The following is a 19,648-nucleotide window of genomic DNA, read 5'->3' on the forward strand; positions in this document are numbered from 1 at the left end:
CCACAACCAGTGAAGAGGAGAATCAGGATGGGTAGTGTTCTCTAATATGGTCCTTTCCGACGATGACAAGCAGGAGCAGGGGCAGAAAGGTGGCCCTCTCTCATCCTGACACACTTAACTCAGAAAAGATTAAATGAACCTGTGACTTTGGCCCACTCCACACACACATGCTGAAGTACAGATGTTACTCGGCCTCATCCTTTTCAGACACTGCAAGAGATCGAGGATGGAATGCCACTTGGACCCTGCTTTTACTTCTCTCCTCTACAAGAGACTGACCATTTTTCAGCAGTCTGTAGCTTTACTTTGAATCATGCCCGCTTATGAGGATGGGCAAGGAAAAAAATTCAAATAAGGAAGCACAGTTATTGACAAATCACGGTCTTTGAGTAGACAGAACACTGCCAAAATAGAGAGAAGTGCTCCACCTAGTATCACTCGAGAATGTAATTGCTCAGGCTCTCCATTGCTGAAAAACTGAAATAAAAAAGAGTGTCAATTTTGAGGAGCCAGTATCAAATGTTACTCTCAAGAAAAACAGTTCAAGATAAGAAGCAAGAGGGAGCAGGATTAGGGCAAATGAAATGATCTAATTCTAAACTTTCAATAGGAGCAACAATATCTTTTACTGGACCAACTTCTGTGGGTGAGAGAGACAAGCTTTTGAGCCACACAGAGCTCTTAAAGTCTCAAGTCACAGAAGTTGGTCAAATAATAGATATTACTCCACCTACCTTGTTTCTCTAGTATCCTGGGACCGATACAGCTACAACTACACTGCATACAATAGGAGCAGCATCAGGATGCCACCTTCACTAACCTGACCCAGTTATTCACTTTATACAAATAAAAAATGTGTAGCTTTCTCAAGAAAGTTTTCACAAGCTCGTATGCACTCTTACACAAATAATGTTTTACTTTAGTGGTAAGGACACTAAGCTAAGGAAGGTCATGATGCACCTCTGGAATGTTAAACCAGTAAATCAGCAATCCAAAACAGAGAAACACCTACTTGTTTTGCTGTGGGAATTAGTCAATACTTTTACATAAATAATACCTTATGCTATTGTTTTAAATAACCTTCCAAATCCTCTAATAATTGAAGTCGACATTTATTATGAAAAGAACAAAAATCAACACAGTTTCCCTACACTAGAAATATATCATATATCCAACAGAATGTGTTACAAAACAGAAGCTTAATATTGATTTTAGTAATTTTAACATTTTAATGATTATATATTTATGATCAAGGATACAATCTTATTCTATTTATACCAGGTACTTATATGCACTCAAACATCATAGTATATAAGGGACTCAGCTATTAAAGAATTTGTTCTCACAATACTCAGTGACACAGGGAAATATGCTGGATTTTACAAACATAGAATTGAGACCCAGAGAGATTAAGTGACTTGCCCAAGATCACACAGGAAATCTTTGGCAGAACCCAGGAATCAATCCCAGATCTCTAGAAACCTTTAATCAGAAGGTCAAACTTTGTCCCCCTATCCGTCATTATTTTTTATTACCTTTTTTGGTATAGAAAATCCATCTGATTAAGTCTGACTTATCAGAGCATGAACTAAAATGTTTTCCAAAAAAGTGTAGATTTTTTAAAAAAGACATTATATACTTCTATAACTCAAAACAATATACAGTAGCTATAAATCTTCAGGCTTCGCATAAATGTCATTCCTCACCTCTTCTTGCACCTTTAGCATCTGAATGACACAAACATCCCCAGTTTTGGATGCTTTATACTGGCAGGATAGAGCAATATATAGTGCACTACATCCCATAGAGTATACAAAATTTTATTTTAAAATGCTGGGTATCATGCAGAAAAGGTTTGATCTCTCCCATAGTATCTTAAAAGGGACCATTCTATTCCACATCTCATTTTTCATTCTTTATAAAAGTTTCTTTCAAAAAATGATGGGGCTGAATTTTTTTGGACTCCTTACTAGAACAAATGTATATTCTAACTTCGATGAAAAATAACATTTTAACTATATCTTTGTGAAAATATTAAAATTTTGTTTTAATATAAAGGCATAAAAATAATTAAAGTTAAACAAAATATTACACTTACCCAACGGCTATTTGTACAGTTTATGTGGGAAGAATAACTTTGAATATCTAACTTTTGTATATGTCAAATTTTAGAACTACTTTTTTAGACGTTTAATAGTTTTTAATTAAAAACCTTAAATATAAAATCCCTTTTGTTGAAAATTTTGACCTACTATTTTTATCTGTAAGACCAAAAATTAATGTAACTGAAAAAGATCAAAGAAAAATAGAGTTTCTCAATTTTTTCAGTTTTTTTTTTATTTTGTGTATTTGACTACCCTATAGTCAGTTTGTGCACGTCTTTCACACACAGCTACAAACAGAATACAAAAAATTTAAAAGCAAAATAAACAACTGTTAAAACCATAAAATTGGCTGTCTCACTGGCAGTACAGTACCTGTAAGCATTATTAACGCTCTTTTCTAAACTGACTAGCTTTTAAATTATTTATGTCTGTAATGTTTTCAGATTCTCTTAATTAATAATCAGCCTACTTTTCAAATTTATATTTGGCATTCCAGGAATTAGAGGCCACTTTTAAAAACTTGGATATATCATGCCCTTAATGACTACCTACGTAGACACTTATTAATGCCCAACTCATTTTTTTTTTATAGTGCGTTGGAATATCATGAGTATGAAATATGTCATATGAAACAAAGTTTTGTTTGTGCATGTTCTGTTGTGCATGAAAGGAAAAGTTACATCAAAAGAACATCTATGGTTACCTCTCAATGCCCTGAACGGAATGTTATAAATGTATGTAAGACCCCAATCTCTCAAGAAAATTAAGCAGTTTTTGACTTCAACTATTTACATAGAGTTAACCACAAGTTTAAATGCTTTACTGGATCAGGGTGTAAAAAGAGCTAGTTGGAAATTTTTCAACTAAACATCCTTCCATCAGAAAATGCCAACTGTCTAAACTAAATCTGCTCGTAAGAAAATTTCAGTTTTGACAAATTTCTTGTTTTGAAACTTTTGAAAAAAATTCAAAATTCTCAAAATGACCCTTTTCAAAAAAAAAATCCTTCTATATTTGGAAATGACTAATTTTAAAATGTAAACCAATTATAGTAAAAAAAATTTTAAAAACTGAAACAGAAAACTTTTGAAATTATCAAAACAAAATGTTTTCATTGATCAGAACCAACTTTTTTTTAATTGTCTGTTCATGAAAATTTTTGAGATATTTGACTCTCTCTCCAAATTTGGGATGGGAAAATTCAAAATTCAAAAAAATTTCTCAAGACAGAAAAATTGTTCCCGGCCCAGCTCTGGCATAAATGAGTTACTGCACATTTGATCTTGTGCCATGGAGACTGTCACAATTGTACCAGTTGCTAGAAATCAAAAGAGAATGATTATATGTAGCAACTAAGTCTTGTATGAAGCCTTCGTGCATCAGCTATTTTAAATGAGAACAGGTTGGTCTAAGAAAAAAAGACTCGCTATCTTGCAACGTGAGGTTTTCAAAATGAATCTCCATCTTTCACATTACTTAAACTTTGCAACTACATCTATTAAATGTTTACATTTTGTTGTGTTTTACACTAGAACTAAAATAATCTGGATAAGGATTACTTTTTGAAATGTTGGCACTACTTTCTAAGCTATCCTCTTGCAAATAGTTCTATTTTATTACGTATTGAGAAGTGAAAAAAATATATATTTCTGATTTTAGCAGCATCCAAGGAAAATGGGGTTGGATCACCTTATCTATATTACATAAATCGAACGCTGATGATTGCCTGTGTGTCTGATAAACGTGAGAAAAAACTGTAAATTTTCTCACATTTACCAGACATATAGGCAATCTTCAGCATTTGAGTTATGTAACTGATAAATTTTCTCTTTGTAAAAGCTTAAATATTGCTATCTAATATGTCATATCCATGTAGAATTCCTAACAGAATTCCAATGCCATACAGGAAGAAGTTCTAGGCTAAACTAAGAATCAGATGTAAACAATGAAAAAGTCTTGTAAGAAAGTAGCCATTTTCCAGAGGTAGACCATTAATTTTATGTAGATATGAATAATCCATAACTCCACATTCACAAAATGCCTGATTTACAAAAGCATTCTATGGTCAGTGAAGGGTTGTACTGAAGTATGGATTAAGCCATTAAAACTGCAGGAATTTTCTACCTCTTTTTGTTGAGGAGTGATTCAACAAAATTAGCTCCAGATTTCCTGTCAGGTCAGGTCCCTGGGAATGACACTAGCCACCTCAAGGCCCTTCTATTTCAATTTGCTGACAGGACAAAAAGATCTTGGCATAGCAATCATGACATGGATTATTACAAATTGCTCTCTTACAGCCCCCTCTTTCTTTTCTGTTCTCTGACACTATGAAGTTGGGTGGTGGGAAAAATGTATTACAGGCAAGAACTGCTGATAGTCACAAATTACACAATTAAAAAGCAAAACAGAGATTAGAACATCTTGTGAAGATTCCAGTGAGGAAACTCATCTTGCACAGAAATCTTCTCTTATTTTAATTCTCACTCTTTTCTGTCAAAGTGAAGGCAATGAAAGTTTATCAGTTCAGATTTCTGGAGATTACTGGCAGTACTGTTATCTAAACCTTAATCACAGCAGCATCTCTTTTGGTTTTAGCTGCGACTTCCTACTATCACTTATGCCGGGGTAGGCAACCTATGGCATGCGTACTGAAGACGGCACGCGAGCTGAGTTTCAGTGGCACTCACAGTGTCCACGTCCTGGCCACCAGTCTGGGGGCTCTGCATTTTAATTTAATTTTAAATGAAGCTTCTTAAACATTTAAAAAATTTTATTTACTTTACATACAACAATAGTTTACTTATATATTATAGACTTATAGAAAGAGACCTTTTAAAAACACTAAAATGTATTACTGGCACGCGAAACCTTACATTAGAGTGAATAAATGAATACTCGGCACACCACTGCAGAAAGGTTGCCAACCCCTGACTTATGCTATAAGATATGGTCTCTTCATTGTATAAAGTTATTATGTTGGGGAGTCTGTTTACAACTCTGTAGCACTCCAATATGCTTATCAAGGTAGTCCAGTATTGCTATGTAGATTCTGAATGTGTTTTAATCACGTTCCTCAACTTTACTACAGCCCTACAAAATCCAAGATTGTACAATGATCAAGGAACATATTTTGGTCCCATATACTCTAACCAAACCATACTGTGTTTTAAGTGTTTGGGCACTACTGTGTACAACTTTACAATACACTGCATACAGAATCCAAAATGCCCTTTTCACAGTGGGATCAGAAGGGTGCTCGTTTTAACCATATTTATATATAAAAGTTGCTAATGGGATTCTAACATGGTTTCCCTGAACAGAATGGACAGTGCCTTTTTGACAAATAACCCCATGACAGACAACCCAAGGGGACAGTCTAAGGTACCATTTGGCTTGCATGCATCGGAAAAGAACTCCTGACCACAAGAGGCAGAAAAACTATGCTAGAATTCTTTAAGCAACAGCCATATTTGAACATTCTTATAGAGATTGCATAGTTCCAATCCCAGTGTGTACAGAACCAAAATGATTTGAAAGTACAAAGCAAGATAATATATGACCTCTGTGAAAGAATAAAAACAGCAGTGAAGTGCCAATGTGCTTTAATTAAACAAACAAACGAACAACAAAAGCAGCACAGTATAGCTTTAGGTTTCTACCAATACTCCACAGTAGCATGAAAAAAAGAAGTCTCTCAAATTAATTATACTTAAACCATGAAATCATGTACATCTAGGAGTTTTGACTTACTGAAAAGTGGTGTATCCGTTGGGTCAGGAGGAGGAAAGTTTTCAGTGAAGTTGACATTACACAAGTCAGTGCTGCAGCAGCAGAAGCGATACGTTCCATTCTGAATCAAGGAAGGGGTGGTTGTTACTATACACTCCTCATACTGACACTCCTGTAGGTCTCCTATGTGAGACCAGCATCCTGCAAAAGGAAGGAAGTGAAATGGTACCAAATGGTACCAAAATTGATTTTGCACCAGTGTTTACATTTTTATATACTAAATATAATTAATAAATATAATTAACTATTTTTTCTCCTCAACCTCTCATTCTCATTAGGCTTCTCTTGTTCCAGTATAAGCCTACTTTAGTCTCCCCCATCTTAAAACAAACATCCTCGGGCTCCCCTCACCCGTAAAACTAATCACCTAGGCTCTCTTCCTCCCTTCATCTCCAAATACCTCCTATGTGCCATCTACAGCTGTAATCTGGAACTCCTCTTCTGCAGTTCCATCCTAGACACTCTCCAAATCTAGCATAGACTCTCTATGCATCATTGAAACTGCTCTACCCAAAATCTCCAGTGATCTCTTTCTGGCTAGATTTCAGGGCCAGTACTCCATCTTCCTCTCTTAGATCTATGCCTTTGACACCTTCGAACACGCACTTCTCCTTGAAATCTTGTCCTCACTCAAGTTTTGTAACTCCATCCCCCCACTTCTAGCTCTTCTCCTACTCTCTCTAATCATATTTTCACTGTTTCATTTGGTGGATCCTTCTTATCCCCCAGACTAACTTTCAGTGGGATTCCTACATGGCTCCATCCTTGGACCTCTTCTTTCTTTCCTTCCACAGAAGACTAGGTTAATCTTATATGCTTGCAAGACTTCAGCTACCACAGGGGTTCTCAAACTGAGGGTCTGGACCCTTCAAGGGGTTATGAGGTTATTACATGGGGGGTCAAGAGCTGTCAGCTTCCACCCCAAACCCTGCTTGCCTCCAGCATTTAAAACAGTGTTAAATATATTTTAAAAAGTGGTTTTAATTTATAAGGGGGGGGTCACACTCAGGGGCTTGCTGTGTGAAAGGGGTCACCAGTACAAAAGTTTGAGAACCACTGAGCTACCACCTTCAGATTAATGACTCACAAATTCACCTGTTCTCCCATTCATCAAAACCCACATCTTTACCTACCTTTCTGACATCTCCTCACAGGTATCCAGCTGTCACCCTAAACTCACACCACGTCTAGACTACGCGCCGGATCGGCGCGTTAAAATCGATTGCTCGGGGATCGAAATATCGCGTCTGGTCTGGACGCGATATCTCGATCCCAGAGCATGCTTAGATCGATTCCGGAACTCCAGCTAGACGACCAGACTTCCGGATTCGACACAGCGAGCCGCGTGGATCGATCCCACGCGGTGAAGACGGGTGAGTAAATCGATTTTAGATATTCGATTTCAGCTACGCTATTCTCGTAGCTGAAATTGCGTATCTAAAATCGATTTAATCTCGTAGTGTAGACCTGGCCTCAACATGGCCAAAACAGAGCACTTGATCTTTCCCCCGCAGATCCTCCCTTTTTCCTACATTTCTGACACCACGGGCAACAGTACCATCCTCTTAGTCACTTGGGCCCACAATCTGGATGTCATCTTTGTCTTGACCCTCTCTCTTTAAAGTCATAAAGTCAGGCCATGTCTAAATCCTGCAGATTACTCTTATGTAATATCTATAAAATTCTGTCTATTCTTATCTTGTGTCTTGACAAATGCAAGTTCTTCCTCTCTGGTATTCATTAAAGCAAACTTGTCTCATTGAATCCATTTAAAATGCTGCCGTTAGATTATCCTCCTGGCTTGCTGCTCTGACCACATTACCGCACTCTGAATTCCACTGGCACTACAAGAAAAAGTTTCTTTAGTTTGAAAGCCCTTCCAAATGTAGCTTTAACAGCTCTAATAATTTATTGCAATGTTCCCCATCACTTTCCCTTCACTACTGTTCCCAAACTTCTTCCCCTTAATTCCTTTTCCTATGCTCTTATTTTTAGGTTTACTAACTGCCCTATTCCTGCCATTATCCCTTATCCAACCTCTACCACTAATTAACCGCCCCCCCCCCCATATATAAAACAAAACTGATTAAAATAATAAGAGTAACTGACTGGGACAGTGCACACGGTGTCTTTAAATATGAAGTGCTCAAATCATCCCTCTGTTATGCTACCTTTGACTGGATTAATCCACTGCATAGAGCCCCCTTGCAATGGAAAGTCTCCCTGGAGAAGGCCATTCAATAGCATGAGCCACCCACACTCATCACTCGTTCCAGGAGATCTACAGTAACCCAGTGTTGCCCTGGATACGCTGGACACAATTTAAAACTGTTCTCCCTGGTAGAAACTCTAGAGGACAAAAGAGTAAATATCCTTGAGGTGACGACCCCAAAGCATAGTTGCCCCATCATGCAAATGATTGTAATCTGCAACTATGTTGCCAGCAGAAGTGGATCAAGCCCCAATCATTTCCTCTAAGTATATTAAAAATTTTGTGGAAAAGAACATTTTCTACATTCAGAATGGATTAAAGTACCATTCAGTTACCTCTAGCTACTGATTAAAGAGAAACAGAGATAATCTAAGTGAAAGATTAAATTAATGTCCTAGCCTTTCAGCTCTGGAGACTGGGAACACAGTTTGAGTTATGTTACCAGAAAAACATACGTGGTGTTTTTACCTGGTTCCCAGTGATATTTACACACTGCATTAAACTACTATAGTGTGGTTATCTGATGTGATTATCAGTCTCTGCTGAAAAATGACTTAGAAATGGCCTAAAAGTTCAACTCCTGGATTAAATGGCATTTGATCAGAGTAAATATGACTTTTACTGTAGCTATGACCCTCAACATCCTTGATCACTAAATACCAATTCTCGAGTGAGCACGATTGGTTGATTAGTGGAAGTATTTTTGAGAAAATTATAATTGTGACATATTTATTATATTCATGTATAGGGTTCTTCATAATCAAACACATACAGTTAATGTAAAATGAACATCTCTGATTAATGAGACATTTACTCCCTATCAGACATATTGCCTACTTAGGAAATGTACAATTCACCCAGGAAAGCAACTTTAATCTTGACATACAGGGTAATAAGGTGTTTTATGCCTAATTTGCCTTGAATTATGCACTGAAAATGTACCTATTAGTCTTTCAAAGCACTCTTCTTTTTTCAAAAGGAACTTTCTGTTCACACCTAATAAACTACTATACAGTAAGTTTCAGAAGAAGAAAAACAAGATTTATCTAATTGTTTAGCAAAAAAAAACCCTCGCAATTTAAAGCCTTCATACCAACGGGTTACTTCTACACAAAAGGATTAGCAAAGCTTAACTGTTACTTACCTTGTTTTACAAGATGTATGTCTCCTTCTCGTGTTTTTTCCCAAAGTCCATAGCAGGAGGTGCCTTTCACACATAAAATTGTGCCATTCTCCTGAGAGATTCGATTCTCACTGATTCCATGGTCCTGTTGATATGGGTCCTTAAATGCACACAACCGCTCCTCACTTTGGGTAGCTTGAGAAGAAAAGAAAACAGGAAAATCAATGTCTAGATTGTAACCAATTTTTTATAAAAATGTCTGCATATATGCATACGTCATAATCAGCCCACTAGGTCTTGCATAGAAAGGGTGATTTAGGTCTTTCAAAAGCCAACATTCAAGACTATTTTGTTCTTGGCATATGAACATCTATCCTTTAACCTGTAATCCCACAGTCACAAACAAAGCTAAGGTCTACCCCAAGGTTAATATGATGACAACAAAAGAAAAACATTACTAAGTGCATTAAAAAAAATGTAGATTTCTGAAACTTTACAGGTACGGAATACAAATTATTCCAATGCACAGTGTGCATCAGTTGGGAGGCTTCTCCAGCCTACCTGTTATGATTGCTTGGTAGCGACATGGTACACATCACTTTGCCAGGGCTAAGTGTATTATCATTTAATTACTTCCAGATCCTTTTGGCATCAGGAGCTAAATCAAGCTCAACGCTGATGGGCTCCCACTGGACTATCACCCATGGGTGGCGGGTACAGGAGGCTTTGGGAGGCTAAGCCTTCCCACATAGTCAAGAAATGCCAAATGCAGCGTGCCTTCCTTTGGAGGCGTGCTGGCCTGCCACCTTTGGAAAACTGCCGCTGGAAGCTTGTGAGAAGTGGGAGACCACTGGCACCCAGACCATTGACCTGCCCTCACTCTGCCCCGAGGTTCCGCCCTTGCTTCACCATTTCCCCCTGAGGCTCCCTGCCGCCCGCTGCTCACTCCTCTCTGCCTTGGGGGAGCAGGGGCAAGAAGAGGTAAAGTGAGGATAGGGCCTCAGGATAAGAGGCCAAGCAGGAGCAGAGCCTTGAGGCAGAGCACGGGAGGAGCTTTGGGAGGAAGGAGGCTGAGCAAGGGTGCAGTGGGAGCTGGGGTCATGGTCCGGCACCAGTGCCCCCACCCACACTTTTAGGGAGCTTCCAGGCTCATGCCTAGTCACCCCAAATGAAAGAATCACGTGCCACCTATGGAATAGCCCATTCCATTTTCTTTTTGTCTCCGCTCTTCCACAAATCTATTCCATTGGGACTATTTTCTCTTCCCCAGCATCACACCTATTGCTGCCTCTGCACACCACATTTAGCAAAGAGTGCCAAGAAAGAGCATTACAGTAGAGTGGAAATGATATGATCCTGTCCAATGCTTCTGGGAAAACAAACGCTGACAGGAGCAGCAGCACATGCACAATCCTCCCCTGTGGGAATCACAGTAGGATATTTTAAAAATCCAGTAAAAGAGGATGAAAATGAATACCTTGATCCTATGCCAAATTATCTCTTAATCTTAGATAATTACCATTAGCCTTCTCTGAATACATATATTTCTTTTAGCATTAATATTAAAAGATCAACAAACTTCAAAATATTTGAATATGTAGGAATTCAAAGCTTTTATCCACAGGATTTTTGTACTTTTTTCTATTTATATCATCATCATTTTCATAAAGGCATAGTTCATGATACTAAGCCTACATTATACTTTCATTAGTAACAGAACAACAAACATCTTTAAGGAGGACCTCAGCTGAAAGTCAGCAAGTGCGAAGTATCTAAATTAATTGAACAAACATACTTTTTACAACACCAACATATTTTTCCTTGAAAGTGATTTTGTGAAAAGGACACACTCAACCTGACGCATGGGAATGTGGACGCATGAATTCAAGCACACTACCATGATACTGGTCTACATTATGCTCCATAGCAAAGAATTTCCTGTGAAAAATTTGCACTGAACATCTACATGTAAGCAGCTGTAATCTTAGCTCCTTCAATTCCAGGAAATGATTACTACTGACAGGATGCATTGTTTAATAGACCAGTGACCTTTTGGGATAATTAACTCTGAACTTTAAAAAAAATCATTAAATTGTAGAACATAAAATTGTAAAATTATTAAATGCATTTATTTTGCTGGCCCACAAAGATGCATGTCTTTATAAGAATCTGATTAATACTGCAATAACATTCCCATATTATAACCAACTCAAAATTGTTTATAACTGTTTGGTAGCAATAAGATTCAATAAAATTTCCAAAACTGGAAGTAAACTACTCTTAATTATAAAACCATAAATAGGCACTAAGGGCTCAAAAACGCAAGATATTCCTTATCCTGAGAACCCCATATAAAGGTAGACTGCTAAGCAAACTAGCCTATAAATAATTAATCCCAGCAACACTGTGGTATCTATAAATATTACATTACACACAAAAACAACATTAAAGTCACTATCAACAATAAGGTTGCAAAATCAAGTACTCAAAGGTTCAGAAATGTCTGTTCAAAGGTTATCTGTGCAACACTAAATTGACCCCCTTCTGCATATGTATTATTACACAATCTTTAATTACAAAACAACATACTATTTAAACAGAACTCCTGCCCTCGTTCTGTGCTCCTGATGGATGATGCTCACTTAATGAGCAGCTACTCAACGTTTGTTCTCTGCTCATTGTTCACCGTGTGATCCCAGATCTTATTTACTGCACCTTATTCAAACCCTACTATGAAGAATTATTTTCTTCACTGGCTTTCTTATGGTGCTCATCACTATAGCATCCGAGTGCTTCACAAACATTAATTTATTTATTTCCACAGCACCCTGTAAGGTGAGCTAAGTTCCATCTAAGCTGCGCAGCTATCAAGGACCACACAGGCAAGGAGAGGCACCTCTCCCGCGGCCCAGGAGGGAGTCCTCTCTCCCCGCCACAGCCCTGGGGCAGCCTGCACCCCAAACTCCTCATCCCTGGCCCCACCCCAGAGCCGGCAGCCCCACCTGAACCCTCACCCCTCCACATCCCAATCCTCTACCCTAGCCCTAAGCCCCCTCCCGCACCCCAAATACCTCCTCTCCAACCCCACCCCAGAGCCCTCATCCTCCCACATCTCAACTCTCTACCCTAGCCCTGAGCCTTTTCCTGACACCCCAACCCCCTCATCCCCAGCCCTACCCCCAGCCAGAGCTCTCACTCCTCCACACCCTAACACTCTACCCTAGTCCTGAGACCCCCGCACCTGAAACCCATCATCCCCAGCTCCACTCCCAGCCAGAGCCCTCTCCCCTCCACACCCTAACCCTCTACCCTAGCCCTGAGACCCCCGCACCCGAAACCCTCATCCCTAGCCCCACCCAAGAGTCCGCACCCCCAACCTGAGCCCTTACTCCCCCTCCACACCCTAACCCTCTGCCCCAGCCCTGAGCCCCCTTCCACATTCCAAACCCTGGGCCCCAACCCCGCCACTCATCACCTCCATATTGGTGCACATCACAAAATTAATTCCACACATGGATGCAAAAATTAGAGGGAACATTGGAGGTGAGATATTATCCCCATTTTACAGATGGGGAACTGAAGCACGGAGAGATTAGGGTCAGAGTACACACTAATTTTAGCTGTTGAATATGACACACTTTGGACGACATTTTCAGAGGATTTAGCATTATATAGCACTTTATGTTCAAAGCACAGTTCCCACTGATGTCAGCTGCATTTGGGACTGCTCCTGACTTCTGCAAATAAGACCCCTGTGTCTCAAGTCAAGTGTGATGATATATATATGAAAGATGACCATTTGTATCATTGCTGATACCACTGTTATACAATTACAACAAATCCTGTACAAAGAATGTCATGTAAAGTGTCAATGGAAAAGTTATGATTTGCTAAATATGATTATTTTGTTTATGAATGTATCATCTTTGTATCTGAAGTTATGAATATTGGCTATGTGCTTGCCTCTTAAACCTGTGTTGTATTCCTCGGTGACACCCCTCAAAGAGCTATCTGGCCCTAATGTAAATTCTATGTGTTGATGGCCTACCAAGGACACTTCACTCTTACAATGAGCCATTGAAGAAACTCACCCCATCCAGATAGCTCTTCCTGAGGATGCCTCACACACCAAGGAGCCAATGTCCACCTCCTGTAATTCAGCAAAATATGTAGGACCATGCCATATGCTCATGTGACTCTGGACTCCATCTTGGGCTAATAAATTTCCATGCATAGGGCAAAGGATATAAAAAGACACCTGAGGCATCTCCATGTTGCCTCTTCCCTGCTCTAATTCTCTGGACTGTGAATTTACAACTAAAAGGAAAATCTTGAACTATGGACTGAGAACCTTCCATCGTTTGGAAGTTACCAGAGAGACTTTACAAGCCAGCAATCTATTCCATCACTGCTACAAACCTGATATAAGAACTTTGTAATCATATTTATGTATATGATCTATTAGCCATTTATCACACATCTTAAATGCCGTGTGCAGATGTGGTCGCCCCATCTCAAAAAAAGATGAATTAGAAAAGGTTCAGAAAAGGGTAACAAAAATGATTACGGGTATGGAACGGCTTCTGTATGAGGAGAGTAATAAGATTGGGACTTTTCAGCTTGGAAAAGAGACAGCTAAGGGGAGATATGATTGAAGTTTATAAAATCATGACTGGTGTAGAGAAAGTAGATAAGGAAGTGTTGTTTACTATTTCTCAAACACAAGAACTAGGGGTCACCAAATGAAATTAATAGGCAGCAGGTTTAAAACAAATAAAATGAAGTATTTCTTCACACAACACACAGTCAACCTGTGGAACTCTTTGTCAGAAGATGTTGTGAAGGCCAAGACCAAAACAGGGTTCAAAAAAGAACTAGATAAATTCATGGAGGATAGGTCCATCAATGGCTATTAGCCAGGATGGGCAGGGATGGTGTCCCTAGCCTCTGTTTGCCAGAAGCTGGGAATGAGCAACAGGGGATGGATCACTTGATGATTACCTGTTCTGTTCATTCCCTCTGGGACACTTGGCACTGACCACTGTCGGAAGACAGGATACTGGGCTAGATGGACCTTTGGTCTGACCCAGTAAGGCCATTCTTATGTTCTTATAACTCTTTTCTTAATAAATCTTTAGTTAGTTTACTAAGGATTGACTGGCAGCACGATATTTGGGTAAGATCTGAGATTCATACTAACCCAGGGATGTGCGTCTGATCCTTTACGAGTAGAAAGAACCTCACATAAGGTGAAATGAGTTTTCAATAACCTCTCACTATATTAGATTGTGTTGCCTGGATGAGAGCCAAGGGCTGGAATACCTAAAGGGTTTTCACTTCTGATTAACCAGTGTGGTACTGCAGATGCTGTTTCATTATGGGTTTGGTGAATCTAATTATAGAGCAAAGCACCAGATTTGGGGACTGTCTGTCCTATTTCTTACAATCTACCCTGTGGGTGGCACTCTCACTGTGGCCCTTCCCCGGCACCCGGTCACATCAAGCACCAGAAAACGAGGAACACACTATTAATGACCACCTACAAGACCCTGATTCACCCCTGTGCACTGTATGGGAAAGGGGTCCTGTGGGAAAAAGTAGGATATGAAAATATAATGAAAGATTATATCATATGCATATACACAAGAGGACCAAATTAACGTTGCACAGGCAGCCTTAAATTTTGGCATTTCCTAATTTAAGGGCTTGACATCGGAACCTTAATAATGTTCTTTTTAGCATTAGGTTATTTTTGTGTATAATGCTCTACGTTTAAAAAAAAATTGAAAATACAGAAAATCCATCATGTTATATTGTACTGACAACCACATGGATCATCAGCAGGGTGAGAACCTTTAGATACACCACGCAGACTTAAGCTGAGTAACTGATAGCAGTAGGAGGCTATTGTCCTCTATGTAGGCCAGCAGTAGAGGGGGATAGGATACTTTGCCAGGAGGCTTCACAGATATCTGCTGACAACAGCAGAATAGTGAGACTCAGGAATTTTTCTTGGGCCCATTCTAGGCTCTGCAGGGAAGTGTGTCTAGGGGGCACAGTGTCTTCTGCCCATTTCCCCCCAAGCTTGATCCTCTTCTACCTCATCTTCTAAACTGTTCCTGTCCCAGTTCCATCTCTTCCCCAACCTAGCGTCTCATCCCAGTCCCATTGTCCACACTCAGCCAGTCCTAATCTCCACTTCTCAAGCTTCTCATTTCAGTCCTAGTCTCCGTGCCCTGTAAGTCGTAGTCTCGTTTCTCTAAACTCCCCATCCCAATATTAATCTCACTCCTTCAGACTCTCCATTCCAGTCTCCTTGCTGAGCCAGTCCCAGTTCCTCTCCTCTTGGCTCCCGACTCTCCCCATCATCCTAACCTCCACCTGCTCCACCCTCACATAGGTTCACCATCCGCGTTCCCTCTCCAGGCTCACCAGTCAACCTCCCTCTATGGCTCCTTGTCGCAAACCCCCTCCATGCTCCAGCTCCTTGTCAGATATGTCTCCCCCTCTCCACCTCATCTCTTTCCCTCTACCACACTGGTTCTCAGTCTGTCTATTTAGCCAGTCAGTCCTAATATCCTCCCAGCTCCTAATCCAATCTCAATCCCTCACCCCCACCCAACACCTCCCAGTTCCAGTCTCTTTTCCCAGCCAATCCCAGTCTCCTCCCTCCAGCCAGGGCCTGCGCTACCATTTAGGTGACCTAGGAATTGGCCTACGGCGCCAGAATTTGGGGGGGGGGCGCTATTTTGCGGGGGGGGGGGGGAGAGCACGCGGCTCCGGTGGACCTACCGCAGTCATGCCGGCGGACGGTCCGCTGTTGTAAAGGCTCTGGTGGAGCTGCTGCAGTCATGCCGGCGACAGGTCCACCGGAGCCTTTAGACCAGCAGACCGTCCGCCGGCATGACTGCGACAGCTTCACCGGAGCCGCGGGGGGCGGCGAAACGGCCGTGTGCCAGTCCTGTCTCCAGCTGCCAGTCTCCTGGCTCATCTAGTCCCAGTCTCTTCCTCTGTCTTCCAGTTTCCATGCCCAACTAGTCCCAGTCTCTGTCCCTAGCTCCCAGTCCCAGAAGTCTTGCTCAACCAGCCCTTGGCTCCTCATCCAACCTCATCCCTCTCACATACTGACTTCTAGTCTCCATTTCCTACTTTGTACTCCCAAGCTCATCCCCTTTCCCAGCCAGTTCCAGTCTCTCCTTTCCAGCTCCTTGTCTCAATCTACTCTCCCTCCTCCTGCAGTCTGGCTCTTGTCCCATGTGCATTTGAATTAGACAGCTTCCTCCTTCATGCACTGTTGGCGGGGGCGGAGGGGGAGGGCTTTAAGAGCACAGGAAACACAGCCTCTCTGCCCTCAGTACAGGGGCCTGCAATGCTCACAGCAGCCCAGAGTTACAACTGCAGGGGAAGTCCTGCTCGGGCCTGGGCTGGAGCATACACAGTGTGGACAGAATCAGAGAATTTAGCTGATAATGTTTTAGTAGTCTTTACTGAATGTGTGAACTGCAATTTTTCAAAAGTTTAGAAGTTAGTCAAATTGGAGCAGATTGTCATGGGGAAAACAAATGTTATATCCCTTACACAAAAGCCAACGCCCCTTGCCAAATCTGAAGTCTCTTCTCTGATGAATAGGGCTCTTAGAACCTCTCAAATATTTTTTTAATATGGGGAAAACAACATATTTTCACTAACCTTGTCTTGGAAACAGCTGAACTGATATGTTTGGTTTTTTTTTTAAAAATCCAGCCCAAGGCAAACAACCATCACGGAAAATTTCAGCTCAAAAAGTTAAAGTTTGGCAATGTTATAAGCAACTGAAAATAGGGTCTTATAATGGGAAATGATGGACAACCTGACTAACTGGGAGTTCTACCAGCCTCACTTATAATACAATGTTCAGCTACACTACAAGTCCCTAATTAGAGTTCTACAAGGAACATATCACACTTGAAGTGGAGTTTACTATAATGTGAATATGCCAAAGAGTAGTATGAGCCTGAAAACTCAGTTGGCTATCTAGTATTTCATATATATCCTTTTCTTTTCAAACGAGGATAGTCAGTCATGTTGCTTAGGACAAAAAGGTCCTATATTATTGACTACCATATGCTGCAATGAGAAGTACTTGCCAGTCACATGCAGTAGTTTTATTCACAGGAACAGATGCTTCACGCCTGGAATACTCAGCTGTCCTGCATTCTCTGCTCCGAGACATAGGACTGGCCAAGGAAACAAATGTATGAAAAGATGGTACAATACTGTCATTCCCAAACTGAAGCTAATTTCCTTGTTGAAAAGTAAAATCTCAGAATTATCACAGAAACACTGAAATGTATGACTTTCAAGAGGGAAGGGGAAGAAATCATGTTTTTATCATCTTCTCCTAGGGAAACCCTGCAGACTTTAAAATGAGTTGCACATGGTAGCTGAATACGGCTAGGATTACATGTGAAAAAAGTTCCCGAGTTGCTGCTACAATTTTTAATAATTAGCCTTTACTGACAATGAAGCCACCCAGACTTTGTTTCCTTATAAAAATTCATTGTGGCTAGTTTAAGGAAGAGGCTAATTTACACAAAGTAAATCCAGAAAAACTGCTTGAGTGGTTTAAATGATTGAAAGGCTCTTATGTTTGCTTTCTACTCAGAAGTTTAAATAATATTTTTATTTGTGTTGTGGTAGTACACCGCTATCTCGATATAACGCCACCCGATATAACACGAATTTGGATATAACACGGTAAAACAGCATTCCAGGGGGCGGGGCTGCGCACTCCAGTGGATCAAAGCAAGTTCAATATCACACGGTTTCACCATAACATGATAAGATTTTTTGGCTCCCAAGGACAGCGTTATATCAAAGTAGAGGTGTATCAAACTATAACACTTCTTTATATCCAAATTCGTGTTATATCGGGTGGCGTTATATTGAGGTAGTGGTGTAGTTATATTTATAATGGGACAAGTAGAAGGAGGTGGGGAAGAGCATGCTGAATAGCAAAGGAAGAAGATACAGTTGTTTGTGATAGGAGCTCTCCAAAAATAGTCTCTCCGCCTCTATATAATTCCCACTACCTCTCTCTCTCGGAATCGGATTGCAACAATTTGAAAGTAGATTAAATTTTTGGTCCAAAATGACTTGCCTCTTTAATTAATAAGATTTTAAATTAGAAAGGCCAAAATGGTAAAAGTTGTCCCCCCTTTGCAGGGCATATGCTATTTTTGGGTGCTCTTCTGCCATTAAGGCATGAATCTGTTTTGGGAACAGCATGAAGACACTTTCACCTCACTGGAAGCACCAGGTAGCAGTATGAATCTTTATACCACTAGTTGTTAAAGGAGCACATGTGACTAAAGTAACACATACTAGTACACAACTATGTTTATTCATTAAACTGTTGATATTATTTTGACATTTGATGTACAAAACAAAATTTCAAGAATCATCACTTAGAATCCTGTGTTGAATTTTATTTTGTACATTGTATTTATTGCTCAACAGAAAAATAATGCATTTTAGTAACCACTTGTTTCCTCACACATACTTGTAGGTTCCATTGTGTTAGCACCAAATGTAAATTAATCCGGATTCTTATTACAGGCTAATCTTCCCTGAAAACGTATTGTCTCCAGCAAAGAAATAATATTTTAGACAACGACTATCTGAAATACTGATTTGTGGTGAAAAAACTTAAATTACTGGTGATCTTAAATGTTGCTGCACTTTAAATTGATGCAAAACCTTGCCTAGCAGGATGTCATTAATAGCACAATGTGATATGAAGCATGGGAAAGAGTCCAAAAATTAGAAATTTTTCATTCCTCACCTTTAGTCCAGCTTCCAGGAGGATAGCACTTTGCAGTTTTAGGAGCACTGCAGAAGGATTCCAAAGGAAGCTAACTCTGCTTTACCAGAAAAACAATCAACTGTAAAAGGCCTGGTGTACACTAACAAGGTAAGTCAATCTAAGTTACACTAGTTAAGTTACATAAGCTATGTAACTTAAGTTGAAGTAGCTTAGTTCGGCTTACAATGGTGTCTACTCCACCCTATGTCGATGGGAGATGCTCTCTCGTCGATATAGCTTGTGCCTCTCGGGAAGGTGGAGGACTGAAGCTGAAGGAAGAGCATTCTGCCATCAACTTATGTCTTCTCTAGATCTGCTGCATCGATCACAACAGCACCAAATTAGCCAGTAGTGATGACAAGCCCTAAGAAGCCTGCTGTGGAAGAGAATTGGCTTTAAACAGGTTAAATAAACAAGAGACTCCAAAGGGTCAGAGTAGTGGAGAAGAAAGTGTTTAGAAAATTATAAACCTTTCCTGCCTTTTAACACAAGGGGAGAAACAAATGTGAAAGTTGTTTGAGTTCTGATTTATATTTTAATATGGCTTGCATACTGCAGTATACCAGAAATGTGAG

At 40.1% G+C, this 19,648-nt stretch overlaps 1 protein-coding gene across 2 annotated transcripts in view; it reads right to left on the bottom strand.

The window, feature by feature from the left end:
- The window catches only part of BMPR2 (bone morphogenetic protein receptor type 2), a 175,470-nt gene that overhangs the window by 56,736 nt on the left and 99,086 nt on the right, over positions 1 to 19,648 (bottom strand). The window contains exons 2-3 of one of the 2 annotated variants that reach the window (XM_075069998.1): positions 9,251 to 9,424; positions 5,856 to 6,035 (exon numbers count right to left, since the gene is read on the bottom strand). In XM_075069998.1, the coding sequence (XP_074926099.1) occupies positions 5,856 to 6,035; positions 9,251 to 9,424 (354 nt within the window). The remainder of the gene's footprint in view (positions 1 to 5,855; positions 6,036 to 9,250; positions 9,425 to 19,648) is intronic. The other variant, XM_075069999.1, reaches the window with a different exon arrangement.

This window comes from Chelonoidis abingdonii, chromosome 10, assembly GCF_003597395.2.
Source record: "Chelonoidis abingdonii isolate Lonesome George chromosome 10, CheloAbing_2.0, whole genome shotgun sequence".
Lineage (NCBI taxonomy): Eukaryota > Metazoa > Chordata > Testudines > Testudinidae > Chelonoidis > Chelonoidis abingdonii.